Genomic DNA, 19944 nt, shown 5'->3' on the forward strand with positions numbered 1-19944 from the left:
TATTTTTGACAAATAAACCTTTGGCTTTAGCACCACACATTTCAATACATATTTGCTCTACTTTTTCCTAATCAAACTAGTTTTTGAAGCAAGACTTTTTCAGTTCTTTTTTCCCTTTTAGAGATAGACATTTGTAGAGCTCTTTGAAAAAGAAAAACAATGTGAAGAGATATATAGGCACAAGTCTACGCATGTATCAAGATCAAACAAGACTATTGATTAATCATTTATGACAAGCTTGAAGATTTATTTACTACACTCAAACGTAGAGTTCTAGATGTTGCTCACACTTAAAAATTGCGCATACATAACAAGCTAAGCTCGTAAATGCACTACGCCATTAGTACGAAGGTACCAGGCCAAACTCACATGTGATATGTACTCAAACATATACGATCAAGTTTTTTGAATTTTCACTTTTTATGTGTTTTTAGATTTTTACTCACACCAAAACAAAGCAATAAAAGTAACATCAAATGCAAAAATAATCCATATAAAGAAATGCAAGATGCACAAATGTATGATAATGAAGCATTTAATGCGTGAAGAGTCCTACAAAGATCACAAGAATTAGATCAAGGACCAAAAGAGCATAAGCTCAACCATAGAAAACCTTCATCATCCAAACTGAATGATTGTTTGGAATGAGCGTCTCATGAGAAATGAGACGAGAGTTGGAAGAATGAGAACCAGAGATGCATATAGACAAGGGGGTAAGAACGTCAAAAACTTTCTTCAACAACTTACCATTTTCCCCTAAATCTGGTTTTGCTTTCATAGCATAACTTCCAAAAAACTCAAGTTTCTCTTTTCTTTTGATTCTTTTAAGAACTTGAAACTTAGAGCAATGAGGTCTTAGATGACCAATGGCACCACAATGGTGACAAATAATGGCTTTAGGTCCACTAGGCTTTTTAGAGAGGGATCTAGTAACATGGTTTTGTTCTCTCTTCAACATGAAACATTGAGGTCTAATATGACCAATCACACCGCAATGGTCACAAGTGGAAACAAACTTAGATCCATTCAAATCCCTAGGATGAGACCTAAACAAAGACTTAGGCTTAAGAGCCTTTCTCCACTTTTTGGTTTTTTTTTTTTTTTTGGGTGGAGGAATGTACACAAATTTGTCTTTAGAGGTAGAACTCAAACTAGGCACAAAATCGGGCAACACAACATGATTGCAATAAAGATTTTCTTCATTTTTAGCAGTAGGTTCAGTAATAAAACACTTGGTATGCATTTATTTTCACATTTAATATCATCAACTAGTTTGTTAGACAAAACAAGTTTAGCATCCAAGTCCATATTCAAACATTCAAACTCCTTTAGTTTTTCAAGAGAATGTTTAGCAAGTTTCCTATACTTTTCAACCAATTTGTTGGATTCATTGAGCTTAGCAATCAAATCATCATTTTCACAAATGAACTTGCTCAAATTCTCATGAAATTTCTTAGCCTTTTTTTTCAAGAGTTTAACATTTGGAATTTTAACAACACCTATAGATTCATGTAACATTTTATCACAATTATGAGGATTAACACTAGAAGCATACAAAGCACTATCCATGGCAATAAACACAAGATATTAATGATCACACTTAGATAATGAAACCAAAACAAGTGTTCCCCCTCTTATACCACTTGAAAGGGCTCAAATTTGTACTAAAACCCAAGAGCTTGTTTAGACCCCAAATTTTAAATTACGACTAGATTGCTTTTACTCTTACTTGATCAAAGTGCAGAACAAGAGTAAACGTGCACAATGAACCAATAAACTGAAGAATTTGGCGAAAAACCTCTCCGCGACCTTCTAAGTCAAAATTGATCCACTAGAGAACAAAGTTGGAGTACATGAATAACAAATGACCCTCGAAGTCTAGTCTATCCAATGTACTTAAGCCCTCTAAGCTTCTACTACCAACGGACTTCTTGGAGTCATGTCTTCTCTAACCTTCCGAATTCACAATATTGCCCAATTGCATCTGCCAAGCCTCACCGGCTTCTTTTGACAAATTCCCAAAACTTCCTAAGCTCCAAAACATTCTCTACACTCAAATTGGATGTGGGTTGTGTTTGGGTACAAATCTCCTCTTAAGGTATAGCAATGGGAGAGGGAATGAGAAGATGCTAAAATGATTTCTCACTAAGGATGAATAGCTCTCTCTCTGAAAGATGGGTGTCTTGTGTTGTAAAAAACCTATCTAGGGTTTTTCTCTCTGAATAGCATCTCTTGCTTTTGTAGGTAATAAGGGTATATATAGTACGGGTGAAGGGTAAGAAAGTCACACCTAAAATCCTTACCGCAGAGAGTTTTGCGGGTACCTTGCGGGTTGGCCCTTCTTGCGAAACACTAATGAAACTGACAACTTAGCATGACTCTTTAGCTTCCAGCATGTGCTTCTCACGTGCACTTTGTGGGTTACTCTTCTCACGAGCTAGTCGCAAAATTGCACTAATTCTGCATTTCAAACTCGATTCTTCACCAACTTAGTACTAAATCCAATACAATAAAATCCCACAAAATACAATGAACATTAATGCAATTACAACACTTTTTGTCATGGAATAAAACCAACATAAAACATAGTTGTAAATCATAACTTTACAAACTTGAATTCAACACTAATTGAAAAGATAACCCTACAATTATATGTAGCAAAATCTGTCAAAACTAACAAATCAATATCAATATTACGTGTAAGTGCAAGACACAAGTTTTCCCAATGATAATTTCAATAGGCCTTCCAACTCGAAAGAAATTTTTTGAATAAAATCAAATTAACTGAAGGTTATGCAGTATATATGTCTAGAGCAATGTGCTATGTTGGTAAGTTTGGATCAAAGAAAAGAGAGAAAGTGATATAAATCTTTGTTATTTATTTATTTATTTTTATAAATTTAATTGATAAGATAGAATTTTAATATATAACATCTAATGATTATTGAGACTTTTCTAATTGAGTTAGTTGAAACCCACACTTTTTAACTTTTCTAATTGAGTTAATTGAAACTCACACTTAAAAAAACAAAAAATGCTAATTGAAACCTTCAAACCAATGATTAGTGATGAGATGAGGTTGCATACCAAATCCTTAAAATTATATTTGCTTGATGATTAACATTATCTAGGTAAAGCTTTTAACTATCCCTTGTGTTTTGAAATAAAGATGAGGTAAATCCATTTAATAAATAAAAATGAATTATAAAAATGACAAAATTTGGCTACAAACTTAGTTGTAGTTAATAGGTACAACTTTCATTAAAATATATATATATATATATATGATGCACATTTTAAAAATCTAACCGTTGAATTATATGTTCTTTATGTTTTTAACATATATGTCAAATTTCATGCCAATTAGGTATTATTTATTATTCGATGCATAAACTTATTTTTTATACATAATTTTAAATCACAAAAACTTGAAATTAAAACAATTACTTGATGACATAGCTATTAGTCTTTGATCTATTAGAAATTTTGCAAGCATGAAGGATATAAAGAAAAAAAATGTAATCCAATAGTGGATTTGTTAAAATTCACATCCAATAAAAAGATATTGAGTGGAATTATAGTCATTGGCTACAAGTCCTTATGAAAATCCTGCACACACACACACACACACACATATTTGGTAGAACTATCAATATCACTATCACCACACTATGCGGTTACAGATGATGCACGTGTTAATATTGCACTTCTTCACCAAAAATATGAGAAAGAATATCTTATAATAGAATCTCCTAACAAACAAAAAAAAAAGGTTTTGAGAATTTATTTCGAGATGAGAGAAACCTCTTATATATATATATATAGAGAGAGAGAGAGAGAGAGAGAGAGAGAGAGAGAGAGAGAGAGAGAGAGAGAGAGAGAGAGAGAGAGAGAGAGAGTCCAACTGGATTTCAATTGTTGTTTAATTTTGCGTCACGTGTCCTATTTAAGTTTTTTAAAATTTTTGTTCAAAATGAGTTAATGTTGTTCAAAAAACAAAGAGTCTAATGTAAATAAACTATCGAAAACCCAATAAACCAAAAAAAAAGAAAGAGTAAACTCATGTATATCTGGGAAAAAAATAAGATTAAAACTCATGTATATATCTATGGCCTAATAAAATTGTAACACTTACACTGGATATAATTTGAACCCATATGTTTGTAATTTTGATTGTTTTTACTTTTTAATTGTATTGTGTATATGCACAGGTTGTACACTAATAATAATAGTTATAGGTATAATAAATTAATCACTTATGAGCATTCACATTTGGGTGCTCACCGATCTCCATAACCCACAACTGCTTCTCATGCTAATCTCCATCACAACCCATGTCGATCTTAAACATGGAGGTGTCAGTGGCGAGGTATGAGAGAGAGAGAGAATTAAGAACAATAAAATTCACTCAAAAGTCGTGGTAACTTTTAAGGGAGGATGGAGCAAATTATATTATACAGAACACGCTCTCTTAAACAATGTTAGACAATTACCAATTTTTTTTTTTTTGAAGAAACAAATACACACACATAAAGGAGAGGAAAATGATTATTTTAATGGGTTGTATGTTAAAATAGGAAATAAGATGTATGGTGCATTATTAGGATGACATTCACAACCATCCTATTCTATTTTACCATATCAGAAAGTTACTTCATCAATTATATCATACCATTTTACAACACACCTAACATCCCAACTTTTATTTTCTTATTCTACTCATTAAAATAATATATCTACACAATAAAATATATTTCCCAAAATAATATATCTCATTTCTCCAATTTCTGTCTCTCTTCCTCCCCTCTCTCTCACCACCGTGAATAAACCCAATACCCCACACAACCACCATCCAAACCCCACCACCCCACCATTGCTTCACCCACAGAAAAAACCTGCAAAAAAAGCACCAAACCCACAACTCAGATCAAACCGAGCAAACCACATCCACAAGAAAGCCCACAACTTAGATCACCAAATCCACCACCAACCACAACCACAACCACAAGAAACCACCACAAAGGAAAACAAAAAAAGCAAAAAAAAAAAACAAAATTTAACAACACAAGTAGCCTTGTAGACAAACACCATCTATCTTCCACACCACAGAGCTGGTCCAAAAACCATTGTAGACAAACACACCACACAAGCCCCAGAAAGGCACTTTCATTTCCGTTGTAGAGTAAGAAGGAACTCTACCATTCAAATCTCTCTCTCTCTCTCTCTCTCTCTCTCTCTCTCTCTCTTATTGCTTCACTTTTCCTAAAACTTTAAGCTTCAAAGCCACCACAACCTACCATGACTCGCCACGATCCACATCGATTCAAAACCCAACCAACACCACCAGACTTAAGAGAGCCACGATGGACTTGAGAGATCCACAAACTCACGTTGGACTTGAGAGACCCACAACCCACGACCCACACTGGACTTGAGAGACCCACGAGCCACGAGCCACTTCAGTCATACCCACCTCTTCCTTTAAGCACTGGTCACAACACACACCAAAAAAAAAAAAAACCCACCACAGAACTCAGAACTCCAAACCCACCGATCCATCGATCTACTGACCCACGACCCACGACCTACGACCTCTGCTTCTTACTGGCATAGAGACCCAACCACTAGCACAAAGAGAGAGAGTGAGAGTTGAGAGCAATTCACAGAGAGAGAAGGAGACAAAATACTAAGATGAGGAAAGAGAGAGAGAGTTGAGAAAGTAAATGAGTTTGACATAGAGGAGAGAGAAAGAATAAAAGGGATTAAAAAATAAATACAATAGTCTACAATGCCATCATAAAAGTAGGATGGCATTATAGTAGAATTGTAAATTTTTTTACAATTCTTAATTTTTACAATTTCGGATGGTGAACATTTTTGAGAGACAAATACTAAATAAATGCAACATACAACATTTACCATTCCCCCTGTGAATGCTATGACATTACCCATTCACTTTGCAGCAACTCCAATAAATGTTCTACAAGTACTTTTTGGATTTGGATTCAATGTAGCATATAATTATCGTGTTGATGTGATGTGAGAAGTAAAAGCTGTGCAGATAAAAATAATAATAAAAAAAATGTCCCGAGTGTAACTCAATCCGCACTTTTACTTTTCGCCCTCAAAAACAATTTTGTATAAAATAATAAATCATGACCCTAATGGCTAATGTCGTAGTAGGAAAAGGATACACAAAAAAAAAAAAAAAAAAAATGGAGGACTTTGTATAGAGGAAAAAAAGTTGGAACTACGGATTAAAAAGGAAAAAGAAAAAGAAATGTATAAACCACCTTAATAACTAATCTGTTCCGCTATATATGTGTAAATGTAAACTTCAAGAAATTTTTTTGAGAAATTTTTTTGATTGAGTACTTCAAAATCTCAAGGAAACTCTCTAAAAGAAATAGTAAACAACAACATGAATAAATATATATATACATATATATTGGGAATTTATTTTTTGAAGCGAAGAGGGACTGCATTTGAGAGGAAAACAAATAACCCTAAAAAGATGATAGATACTTGAACGTTCCAAATATTAATAATAATAAAAAAAAAAATCATGAATCTGGCCTTATTATTTATAGTGACATAAAAATCTAAAGATGAGAGTCATGGTATAATAAAACTATTATCCACAATCATTCCTATAATTATCCAACAAACAAAATTTCAATCAAGGTAAACTTCAATCCAAAAAAAAAAAAAAGTTGATAAGAAATTGTTTCTATTTTAAAAAATAATTTTATGTTGTGAAGAATTTGTTATAAGCAAAAAAGAGAAGGAATTTATTTAAAATAAAATACCATAAAATCAAGTTGTTAACGTTAATTACAATTTTTTTCCCAATTATACAATAAAGATCTAGTTGTTAATGTTGTGAGGTACAAAAATTTAATAAGGTAATCATGCCACGTGTCCTACCCAAGGCCAAGGAGGCTAGTACAATTCCAAGGAGCCCATACACTCGGATGGTAAAGTCAAAAAGGCGAGCCATTGCCACATCAAGGGCATGTTACTAAAGGGGGGCCACACTATAGAGAAAGAGCTTCAGAGAATATGTTAGCCCTGACGTGATTAAAGGGATGGTAGTTACCACCACATTTATTGCACCTTACCAAACCCTCTAGCCGCATTTATGTGGAGAAGACTCCTGAATAGTGCTGTCTTCATTGTCGCAACTCACAGAAGACTGGGGAGAGTGTCTAACGGGACAAGCACTCAAGTAGTGGCCTGCATAATCAACAAATGGAAGGTTAGGATCAGTGAAATGAGCATATATAATGTGAGAGATCCTCCAGGGATGGGGGATCGAAAAAACCTATAAAGAAAACACTATAGCAGTAAGAACTGAAATTGTATTTAAGGCTAAAAGAAATATATTCAAGGACCCCTCTTCTCAGACTTCACTGAGGAAGGATTTCTTTGCATAGAGCTTGTCTTTCTTTGCTTTCTTACTGCCTTTAATCCATTATGCACGCTGCTTAATCCATTGAAGCCTAGTTTTTAAGCCCACTTTCTACAAATTCATTATGTTGGACTCTTTGGGCCTGAATCCTTCTATCTTTTGGGCTAAGGAACCAAAATGCCGCCCTTACAATTGGTGCCATCTATAGGAAAGCTTGAGCTTTAGTGAGATCAACGTCTAGCTATGGTAGGTTTAGGGTCCAACTAGGATGAGTCTGTTGGTTCTCAACGTCAGGACCAATTTCTTACTCTTGAACAAAGGAGGGACCGTGAGGTTAGTGTGCACAACACGCATACTAGTAGGAGCTAGTCTCGAGGTGGGAGTTATATCTCTCATGAGGAGAATACCAGAAGCATGTAGTTGGAGATTAACCGTCTTCATAAGAGGCTATGCTGCGAGCGACAGAGAAGGACTCCCTCAGATTCTGAACCTTCTTCTGATGATGACACAGATGGTAGCTACAGGCTCAAGTCCAGGACTCCTCCCAGTGAGTCTCTTTTGTATGATGAGGACCGTCATTATAAACAGAGGAGTAAGAGTCCATCTCGCAAAGGTCTGGGCAATAATGCTATGAGTAGGGCTCTTAACCAGATCTCTAAATCACCGTTTATGCATAGAATTGAAGGGGGAAAACTTCCTCGATGATTTACCCAGCCAACGTTCACCATGTATAATGGCAAAATGGACCTTGTGGAGCACGTTAGCCACTTCAACCAGAGAATGACTGTTCACTCCAAGAATGAGGCCTTGATGTGCAAAGTGTTCCCATCCAGTTTAGGGTCTGTGGCAATGAGATGGTTTGACGGCCTCGAAGAAAGTTCTATTAGCTCCTTTAAAGAGCTTACTAGGGCGTTTGGGGCTCGTTTTGTGACTTGTAGTAGGGTTCATCAGCCCTTAGACTCCCTACTATCTATGACTATGCGAGAAAGGAAGATCCTGAAAATGTTTTCTGATAGGTACTGGGAGATGTTCAATGAAATAGATGAGAACTTTGATGACATGGCTATATGGACTTTCAAGGGCTTGCCCACCGAGCATGATCTAAGAAAGTCTTTGATCAGGAAACCAGTTAGGAGTGTGCGTTAGCTCATGGGCCGTATTAATGAGTATAAGCAGGTCAAGGAGGACTAACAGTAGGCAAAGGGGAAAGCTAAGGTGGTCCCTCAAGATAGAACGGATCTCAGGTCGGATAGGTACAATAACACCAAATCCTAGAAAAAATTAAGAATGAGCCATACTTTTAATGGCTAAATAGGATGGGGGAGACCCCACAAAGTGCAACCAAAATCTTCATTGCCAGTACCACCAGGAACGAGGGCACACTACTAAGGATTACAGGACTTTGTGGAGCAACTAGGAGCAATTAGTTAAGGCGGGAAAGTTGAAGCAATTCCTATATCAACCTAACGGACAGGGTGGTCAGGTAGGGTCGAGGGCTCAAAGAGATGCTTCTACAAGACCACCTTTAGGTATAATTAGTGTCATCCTTGTTGCTCTTGGAAGGACTGGTTCTCAGCCATCCAAGGTGATGTTTATAGCTTGGCCATTCGCAGAGGGCTCGTCCCCTGATTTGAAGAGAAGTAGAATGGAAGTCCAACCGACTTTGAGATTTTCGAATGAGGATAAGATTGGAACCTTGCAGTCACATGATGATGCCCTAGTGGTAACCTTCAAGATAGGTAGGTACAATGTGAAGAGAGTGTTGGTAGATCAAGGAAGCGGCACAAAGAACATGTACCCTGACCTATTTAAGGGGCTGAAGCTGAGGTTTGAGGACCTGACTTGCTATGATTCCCCTCTAATAGGGTTTAATGGGAAGATTGTCTTTTCGAATGACCAAATTTGACTACCCATTGAGGCAGGGACAGAGGTCGTGGAGATGAACTTCATCGTGGTAGATGCCTACTTCTCCTACACTGCCATTATGGCAAGGCCTTGGCTTCATGCCATAGGAGCCATACCTTCCACCTTGCACCTGAAGGTAAAGTATTCGTTTGGGGATTAGGTTGAGGAGCTGGTGGGAAGCCAATCTATGGCCAGGCAATGCATGGTGGCCGTGATTAGACATCAGACTGGGGGTGAGTTCTGCTGGGCGGCACTTATAGCAATCAAAGGTGCCAGCGCTGTCCACGGAGGTTGAGGTCGAAGGAGCAAAATGCGAGCAATTGGAAAGAGTTGTCATTGGAAACGATAAGGAGAAGTTCTTTCAGGTTGGAGTTCAGCTGCCTCCTAGGGAAAGGCAAGAGCTGATAGATTTTCTCAGAAAAAAATACTGACGTGTTTGCGTGGAGCGCCTACGAAGCTCCTGGGGTGGATCCAAATTTCATTTGTCATCATTTAAACGTCAATCCATTTGCCATCCCCAAGAAGCAAACACCTCAGCACTTATCTAGGGAATATTCTGGCGCTATTTGGTAAAGCCACTTGGCACAACCACGACTTCTAAGTCTAACTTTTATTATATAGTACTAGTATTATGCCCGTGCGATGCACGGTTTAATTAAAAATCATATGTAACTTAAATAAAAGATAACGATAACTAAGTTTTTATATTTATCTAAAAAATTGATAGGGATGTATAGAAAAAAAATCGATAAGAACAATTATAATTTTGTGTCTATCGACTCTATCCATAAGGTGTTTTAAGAAAATATAAAATTAAATTAAAGGTTGATATTAGTAGTTGTATACGTGTATTAAATTAACGTTGATATGAACTATTAGTGTGAAACCAAAATTCTAATCCCCTAGAATGCTAGAACTCATAAATCTTCTATTGCTAATTAAATAAATCACTTAGAAATTATAGATAAATTTATAATAAAAAGATTAGATGAAGAATTTTTGGATTGTATTCAAATTGAAATTTTTATCAACTTAGAAATTATAGGAGAAGAGGATAATAACAATATATATATATATATATTAAAAACATCTAATAAAAGCTTTATAGAAAAAATAATTAGATTATTATTTTTCATTTTACAGATAGCTATAATTTACTTACTTATATATCATGTTTACACATGCATAATAGTTGGTGATCTATATGAGTTGTGCATGTAATGGAGTGGCAACATAATGATATTGTATAACTAAGAGTGAGAGCATGTTTGTGTGAGCACACTTTGGAATAACTTTTCATTTTATGTATGTTTTCTTCTAAAAAAAGAAATTCATGTATGCTTGCAAGGGTTACATATATATATCGATCCGATAACAATGGAAGCTTCATCTTTGAGATAAAGAACTGATGTAATGCTCAAGGAAGCTACCTGAAAAGGTCATTAGAATCAATAGAGTATAGAAGAAGTGATCGAGAAGAAAAAGAAAATATATTATCCTTATAATATGCATGACTTCTAATTTAATTGAGAAAATATAAATAAATAAAAGAATTTTGACACTAAGAAAATTTAAGACCCCTACACCTTTGAAGAGTTGTAGAAGACAACCACATATAGTTTATCTATGACATTCAAACATCAATTGTCTGCATTTAGAAGTTTATAGACATATAATGTTGTTACTATAAAAAATAGAAAAAAAAAAAAAGAAAAAAAAAAAAAAAGGCATACTATATATTTCAAAAGAAAGAATTGCATACTCGTATATTACATATGACATATATTTCTAATAATGGCCTCCACAAATATATCCAAAAAAATAATATATTTTCTCCCTCTTGCATAAAAATTTTTGTTGAACAATTAATTAAAATATTATCTGTTGATATAATGTGTCAAATCTAAATAATATATTAATCAATATTAGTTTGCCCCTTTTTTTCCCACCACCTCTATCTTTTAGTGTATTGGCTTCAGTAATTTTTGTTAGTTATGAAGATAGTAATGTATTATGTAGAATCAATTTTTTTGTGTTAGTTATGAAAATAGCAATGTATTATGTAGAATCAAAATTACCTGTTAGGTTTTTTTTTTTGTCAGCAAGATAGTCCAATTCATGGACGTCGAAGTACCTTTCTTATATGAAAAAGAAAAAAAAGAAAAAAGAGAAATACATACCTCTAACATTGAATACGTGGACAGAGGTAGGCTATAAGACAAAAGCCTTCATGTCATATTTAGTTCATAGCTAGGCAAGTTGGATAGTGATTTGGCTGCTGTTGCTGGTAATAAGATCGCTTTGGGTGCCATTGATGGAGTTATTTTTACAATTGCGCAATGTCACAATGAGAATCAGGAGGCTAACCATTGCCACGGCGAGTTTGACCGACGAAAGCACTTGTTCTTCCCTGTACATTACAAAAAGATCAATGAAGTTATATCAAATATTCAACACTGAAAAATAATTTTTTTTTTTGGAGTACATAATGCATGAATAACTTTAGGTATTGTTTTGCTTCCTATTTAGAGGGTGAGGAGGAGGGTTTTCAAAAGTCCATCTATCAAAAAAACCTTCTATCCTTTACTAAAAAAAGCCATAATAGATTAACCAAAATAGGAGGAAAAGTGAAGAGAAAAAAAATAAAAGAAAAGTATTAGAAACAAAAAAACGTGAAGGAAAAAATAATTACAGAAAAATAGTAGAAATGGATTTTTTTTTTTTTTTTTTAATCTTCAATATAATTGATTAGTTGTAATACACTATTAGGCATTTGTGTCTATCCAAAGTGTTATTTTCCCTTAAGAGAAGTCTATACAAAGAAGAGATTGATATATTATTATTAAATTATTAAGTTTTTGTGTTCATCAAACTTTATCCAAAGAGGTGATAAAGTAGTAGACAAAATTCTGATAATAACAAATAATTTGCCCAAGATGCACACTTTAATTAAAAATTATATATAATTTAAACAAAAGATAACAACAATTAATTTTTGTATTTATCTAAAAAATTGATAAAAATGTATATTATATATATTTTTGAAAAATCTAATAAAATTTTTATAATTTAATAAAGCAATGTGGCACAACCACGATTTTTAAGTTTAACTTTTATTATATAATAATATAATATAATATGATGATATGAAATGATATAACTGCTCTCTCTCTCTCTCTCGCTAGTCTTCAAACGTTTTCCACGTGGCCACACTCACAGCAGCACACCACAAAAGAAGGAAGAGTTGGGATTCTGTGAGAACTGTATTGGAGATTGAGGTAGAAAGCAGGGTGCGGGTGAGGGTGAGGGTGAGGGTGAGCATAGCAAAATGGAATTCAAAAGGCGTATGACCTGGGCCAAAGGGACCACCAACACTCTCGCTCCTTAATTCTCTCATATCACCTCTAAACTTTCTCAATTAAACACCTCACCTCACTACTCACTACTCTCTTTATTATTTCCTTTTAATCTTAATAATTCAATTAATTATTATAACTATTATATTAACTAGTAATTGCTAATGGGGTAAACCTAAAATACATTGCATTAAGTTTCCCGATTGAATTCAAATACTTGAAGTATTAGGAAACCTTTTTTTTTTTTTGTGATAACATTGTAAGTATTAGAGAACTTAATAAATGCGCATAAGATACTGTGTTTAAGTTTATCCTTAATAATAATTACTCACCTATTCAAACTCAAACTCTGTCAAAGGAAAAAGAAAGTTTATAAGTTGTAGCATGCCAACTAAACGTGTGTGAAATTTGTGATATGCATCATCAGTAGTGTTTATAACATTACTCTTGTTTGTTGAGAAAAAAAATATATAGGGATCCTCTTTCTATTTTCCGCAACGAACTAGTGGCCCCCACAGAGTGTTATAGAGAGAAAGAGAGAGTGTGTGTGTGTGTGTTTGTGAGAGAGAAGGATTCATTCTCATTCATCATACATATAGGTTTCCTTTGAGAGTGAGAGAGCTTACGGAAAAAACAAAATGGCTGAGAACAAAGGCTTAAGCTTGGAAGAGATAAAGAAGGAGAGCGTAGATCTTGTATGTTTTTATTCTTTCTTTTTTGATTTTGTTTTGTCACACAATGTTTTTGTCTTTTTGTTAATGCGTTTGATGAGAAAAGTGTTTTTGTAAAATCTGTTTTTTTGTTCTTAGAAAGTGTTTTCCGCGTCTCCTTTTTGTGTTTTTGGTATTGATATGTCTTTGTTAGTGCACTGTGCTTGAAGCAGGAATATAATAAATCACTTTAAGATTCCTTTTGTTTGCATGACAAACATAAACGCATGAATGGTGGGTCTATTATATATTTAATTAATGAGACACACTATTATGTGAACGGAAAAACATTGAGTTATACTTGGAGTACTCAATAATTGTTCTAGATGTCTAATGTCTTTAAATAAGTTTAGGTCAATATGTTGTTTATTTTATTGCAATAATAATAAATAAATAAATAATAACGCAGAGCCCTAAAAGTTTGTATTTTTGTTAAGAATCAGAACTCTAAAAAAGTTGATGTGTACACAGAAGCTGTTTCTGTGTTAGTTATTGACATTTTTGGTCTCTGTTTGGTGGTTGAGAAAATGTGTGAAAATTGAACAAATCAAAATCTTGAATCACTTCACTGTTACTCAGTACACGGAACAAAGTAAAAAAAATAATTCTACTTATTACGGCCAGTTTTAGTATTATTTTTTTCCCCATTATGGTGCATATATGGATTAGATAATTGTATCATATTTTTTGATTTGTCGAAAGAAGGAATGGTTTTAACTTTTAAAGTCTCATTTTAGCAACTGGGGAAACAAAAAAATTTAACCAAAATATTTTTCTGAATTTGAAAATTGAAGGTGCTAAGTTATTGAATTATTCATGATGTTATGTGTATTCATACAGGAGCGCATACCAATTCAGGAAGTATTTGAACAGTTGCAATGCACAAGAGCGGGTTTGTCAACCGAGGAAGGCCAAAAGAGGATCCAAATCTTTGGCCAAAACAAGCTAGAAGAAAAGAAGGCAATATTAATGTTACTTTTGTGTGTATTTTCTTCTATTCACATCTAGTTTTAAAGGCAATAATAAACTGATCTGTTAAAAACAATACTGAAACAGGAAAATAAGTTTCTGAAATTCTTGGGTTTTATGTGGAATCCTCTATCATGGGTGATGGAGGCTGCTGCTATCATGGCCATAGCTTTGGCAAATGGAGGGGTAACATCTACCTATCTCTCTCTCTTCACACTCATATAATAACAAAATCTCTGTATCATATGTAACATTATTCTTTTCTTCTTTTTTTAACGATCTAATGCAGGGGCGCCCACCAGACTGGCAGGATTTTGTGGGGATAGTGGCATTGCTTATTATTAACTCCACCATAAGCTTCATAGAAGAAAACAATGCAGGCAATGCTGCAGCAGCACTTATGGCAGGTCTTGCACCAAAAACCAAGGTAATTGTACATGATAACGTGGCTACAATAATATCCATAAGAAATACACTGTCCTTGTGTGAAGTAGTAAATTCATATGCTTGCTTGATTGCTTGTAGGTTCTGAGAGATGGAAGATGGACAGAGCAAGATGCTGCAATCTTGGTACCAGGAGACGTGATTAGTGTCAAGTTAGGAGATATCATCCCAGCTGATGCTCGTCTCCTGGAGGGAGACCCGCTTAAGATTGACCAGTCTTCCCTAACCGGTGAGTCTTTGCCAGTTACAAAACATCCGGGTGTTGAAGTCTTCTCTGGGTCCACTGTCAAGCAAGGTGAGATTGAGGCTATTGTGATTGCCACTGGTGTGCACACTTTCTTCGGCAAGGCTGCTCACTTGGTCGACAGCACTAACCAAGTAGGACACTTCCAAAAGGTACCATCTCTACAGCCAAGTGCAAAATATAGGGAAAGAATCTGAGAAAGACTCATGAATGAGAGGGTAGGGAGGGGGCATACTTTATGAAATTGTGATATAATTTCCTTATAATTAATGAGCTTACTAAATAATTACTGAAAACCTCATTATGTTGGAATATTGCTATAGAGAATTTGGTAAAAGGTCAGGCTTCTAAAATTTTCAATGAAGTTGACAAATGTTTCTATGTACTGAAATCAGTGCAACATTGATGGCATTAAGTTTGAATAATTAGACCTTCCAATTAAATGTCTTATTTGTTTTCACTAATGTGCACTGGATGGTGATTGTTTGATCAGGTTTTGACTGCAATTGGAAACTTCTGCATATGCTCGATTGCTGTGGGGATGGCAGTGGAGATAATTGTAATGTACCCAATTCAGCACCGTGCTTACAGGGATGGGATTGACAATCTCTTAGTACTTCTCATTGGAGGTATCCCAATAGCAATGCCAACTGTATTGTCTGTGACAATGGCTATTGGTTCCCACAGGCTGTCACAACAAGGGGCTATCACCAAGAGGATGACAGCCATTGAAGAGATGGCTGGAATGGACGTCCTATGTAGTGACAAGACCGGGACTCTTACTCTCAACAAGCTTACAGTTGACAGGTCCATGGTTGAGGTTTGTAATTGAATTATAGATGAGTTTGTATCTAACATAACACTAAAAATAGATGAGTTAAAACAATAAGGACTTGCATGAGAACATGGACTATCATCTTATTTTTGAGCAAATCAACAATTTTGATACTCAGTGATTCATTAATCATGGAAGTATTTGGTTAATTAACAGGTATTTGTGAAGGATGTGAACCAGGACACTTTGATTTTACTTGGGGCTAGGGCTTCTAGGGTTGAGAATCAGGATGCTATTGATGCTTGTATTGTTGGTATGTTGGGTGACCCCAAGGAGGTATGTGTACAAGAAAAATTTAATCTATGTGATATTTCCCTTATTCATTTTGTTTGAAAGTCATGTTCTTTTCTATGGCTGTGGGATCTGCTCAGGCTTTTAAGATCTTGCTGTCATTATAATCCCCCCCACCCCACATACAATGTAGCACCATGCTATCTGTTAAAAAATTCCTTGACAAGCTGGTTGGTTTAATGTCTTTTGAACATTCAAGGGATTTGTAAGCTGTTTCTTATTAGCACTAAACCTAAATTAGATTATCATAGGAAAAAATAATTTCTGTTTGGATTGTTGGTATGTAAGGGAATGCAGACACTCATCTAGAAAAAGAAAGGGGGGGTGGTTTTACCTATCAAATATAGATAAGATGCCATATGAATATATATTGGTTTCCTTGTCAATCTAGATGGAGCCTCTAGGTTAACATTTAATGCAAAACTGTTGTAGAAATACAAAGAACTGGGAAGATTTTGGAGTATTTTTAAATCATTAATATGCATTGCTAAATGATAATGTACTCAAAATTTAACAGTGGATTATTGGAAGTGTTTTTCAATTAATTTCTTTCCTTAGTATAGATAAGAAGGTTAGTTCCAATGCACTTTGTTGGACAGCTTTGAACCAGCTTTATGTTAACTAGGGCACTTTTTCACAGAGCATTTTAAGCATTGGGAAACCATTCTATAGTTGAATAATAAAAATCCATATCTTGTTTTGCGTTTTTTGCATGGCAGGCCAGAGAAGGTATCACTGAGGTACATTTCTTGCCCTTTAACCCAGTTGATAAGCGTACAGCGATAACATACAAAGACTCTGAAGGCAACTGGCACCGAGTTAGCAAAGGAGCACCAGAGCAGGTGATAGATTATCTGACTTACACTACTGAATTTTTTTCCTTTTTTTTTACCTTCTTCAAACTATTTTTCTTGTTATCTATATAACTAAGTATTTGAAATCTCTACCAGATCATAGAGCTATGCAACCTCCGGGATGATGCAAGACAGAGAGCTCATGCAATCATCGATAAGTTTGCTGATCGTGGTCTTCGCTCTCTTGCTGTTGCTAGACAAGTGAGTTTGTGTTTTATTTTCCTCAGAATTATACTTGGATGATAAAGCTATGGTTCAGATAACCAAACTTATATATCATTCATTGTCTATTACTATCAGACTGTGCCAGAAAAAACAAAAGAGAGCACAGGAGGACCATGGCAGTTTGTGGGTCTATTGCCTCTTTTTGATCCTCCAAGGCATGACAGTGCAGAGACCATTCGCCGTGCCCTCAATCTCGGTGTCAATGTTAAGATGATCACTGGTGACCAGCTAGCCATTGGGAAGGAGACTGGTCGCAGGCTTGGCATGGGAACAAACATGTATCCTTCTTCCACCCTACTAGGGGAGCACAAGGATGAGTCCATTGCTACCATTCCCGTTGATGAGCTTATTGAGAAGGCTGATGGTTTTGCTGGTGTCTTCCCGGGTAATTTTACTAAATGCTTTATATTGAATGAAATTTATGAGGTTTTCACTGTTAGCCCTTGTAACATTTTAAACCATTCTGTACAAGATTCTATTTTTGGGAATGAATTGATAAAATATGTAAACAATTCTATAAAATTCAAAAATCAAGGAAAATCAGTGTGAGATTTTATTTCTTGAATGTTTGAATATGTTTCAATTTGGGATGATTCAAAGTTTAGTTGAATGATTGTGAGATTTCTCAAATGGAACTAACTAACTGGAAGCCTGCAGAGCATAAATATGAAATTGTGAGGAGGCTGCAAGAGAAGAAGCATATATGTGGGATGACTGGAGATGGTGTGAATGATGCCCCAGCTCTAAAGAAGGCAGATATTGGAATTGCAGTAGCTGATGCAACAGATGCAGCCCGGGGTGCATCGGACATAGTCCTGACAGAGCCAGGATTGAGTGTAATTATTAGTGCTGTATTGACTAGCAGAGCCATTTTCCAGAGAATGAAGAACTACACCATCTATGCAGTTTCCATAACTATTCGCATTGTTCTGGGTTTTATGCTACTGGCGCTGATATGGAAATTCGATTTCTCACCATTCATGGTTCTGATAATTGCCATACTCAACGATGGGACTATTATGACCATTTCAAAAGACAGGGTGAAGCCTTCTCCTCTTCCGGACTCATGGAAGCTTAAAGAGATCTTTGCTACTGGCATTGTCCTTGGCACCTATCTAGCTGTTATGACTCTTGTTTTCTTCTGGGCTGCTCACAAAACTGACTTCTTCTCAGTAAGAAAATCATTAACCCAGCTAATAAATTGATTACAATACAAATTTTATGGCAGTTGCTTGGACTTCTGGAAATATTTTCTCACTATTGTTCCCTTCGTGAAATCAATCCAATTGCAAATTTAATTATACCTAAATAAATTGGCAGGATAAGTTTGGTGTAAGACCTATCAGGAACAACAATTACGAGCTTACAGCAGCTGTCTATCTTCAAGTGAGTATTGTAAGTCAGGCACTAATCTTTGTTACTCGGTCTCGAAGCTGGTCTTATGTTGAACGCCCTGGCCTCTTGCTTATGGTTGCTTTTCTTATAGCACAGTTGGTGAGTGTTGGGAAAATCTAGTTTCTAGTTGATGATATGGTTCTCTTGCACATAACACAAATGATCTAACTACTTATTTTCTGATTGATTTTTTAAGGTGGCTACTATCATTGCTGTGTATGGAAATTGGGGCTTTGCAAGGATGCGTGGAATTGGTTGGGGATGGGCTGGTGTTATTTGGCTCTACAGCATCATCTTTTACATCCCTCTGGATATTCTTAAATTCATGATACGATATGCATTGAGTGGCAAAGCCTGGAATAATCTACTTCAAAATAAGGTAATTGATTTTTCCTTTATTACAAGGAATGTTGGGAGATTTGGGCAAATATTTTTTACCAGTCTTTGACCCTTCCTTTTATTGCACAATGTTGTCCAGACTGCTTTCACAACAAAGAAGGATTATGGAAGGGGAGAGAGGGAGGCACAATGGGCTGCAGCTCAACGTACTCTGCATGGACTGCAGCCTCCAGAATCATCGGAACTCTTCAATGATAAGAACAGTCATAGGGAGTTGTCTGAAATTGCTGAACAGGCCAAGAGGCGAGCTGAAGTTGCCAGGTACTGTTCAGGGAAGCTGATATTATGTTAACAATTGAATATCAATGTATCTTGATTTATGTTCTTTCTATTTGGTTTCCAGGTTGAGGGAGCTCCACACACTTAAGGGGCATGTTGAGTCTGTTGTGAAATTGAAGGGACTTGATATTGAAACCATTCAGCAACACTACACTGTTTGAGTAACGAAAGCATTTTTGGCAAGAGAGGTGGGACAGAGAAGTGACAACTAGGAATAAGAATTCTATGCTTACCCTTTGTTCTTTTCTTATATGATTTTGTAGGACACAAAGGTTTAGAATAATCCAACAATGAGATTGTCCAAGACAATCCAAGGTTGGAAAAGAGATTAGGAATACTAGTCTGCAACTAACTTAGTATGAAATATGTTTTCCTTCATTTTCAATGATAATTTCTTCCTTTCTCCCTCTCTCATGCACATGCAGGCATACACAGACAGACAATGAGACACATAATTGAACAAAAATTTTATTTAATCAGGGTCTTGTGCCTAATTGCCTTACTAATGGGCAGTATGTGATGCATCAGTTCAAGCTAGTTTACGTCTTATCAGCTAACTGTGGTATCTTTTCTTTTGAAAGGGATTAATATGTGATTCCATCTCCCAATGTCACTCTTCAAGAAAAT

The 19944-nt window shown here is 35.5% G+C and overlaps 1 protein-coding gene across 1 annotated transcript; it reads left to right on the forward strand.

Annotated features, from left to right (window-relative positions):
• The first annotated feature begins 13043 nt into the window (after positions 1-13043).
• On the forward strand, positions 13044-19708 carry LOC112012688 (ATPase 9, plasma membrane-type). Its single transcript, XM_065776492.1, has 15 exons — positions 13044-13367; positions 14223-14342; positions 14439-14537; positions 14641-14778; positions 14877-15191; positions 15533-15859; positions 16031-16150; positions 16885-17007; positions 17116-17220; positions 17320-17629; positions 17902-18416; positions 18565-18738; positions 18836-19018; positions 19118-19299; positions 19382-19708. The coding sequence occupies exons 1-15, from the start codon at positions 13311-13313 to the stop codon at positions 19476-19478; spliced, it is 2865 nt and encodes a 954-aa protein (XP_065632564.1). The 5' UTR covers positions 13044-13310; the 3' UTR covers positions 19479-19708.
• The last annotated feature ends 236 nt before the right edge of the window (positions 19709-19944 follow it).

The sequence above is a fragment of the Quercus suber genome, unplaced genomic scaffold (assembly GCF_002906115.3).
Source record: "Quercus suber isolate HL8 unplaced genomic scaffold, Cork oak 2.0 scaffold_135, whole genome shotgun sequence".
Taxonomy (NCBI): Eukaryota; Viridiplantae; Streptophyta; class Magnoliopsida; order Fagales; family Fagaceae; genus Quercus; species Quercus suber.

Coding starts and splice junctions, on each gene's coding strand:
- LOC112012688 (XM_065776492.1), top strand. CDS start 13,311: ATGGCTGAGAACAAAGGCTTAAGCTTGGAAGAGATAAAGAAGGAGAGC. Junction 17,221..17,319: donor CTCTTGCTGTTGCTAGACAA/GTGAGTTTGTGT, acceptor TATTACTATCAG/ACTGTGCCAGAAAAAACAAA. Junction 18,739..18,835: donor CTTTTCTTATAGCACAGTTG/GTGAGTGTTGGG, acceptor TGATTTTTTAAG/GTGGCTACTATCATTGCTGT.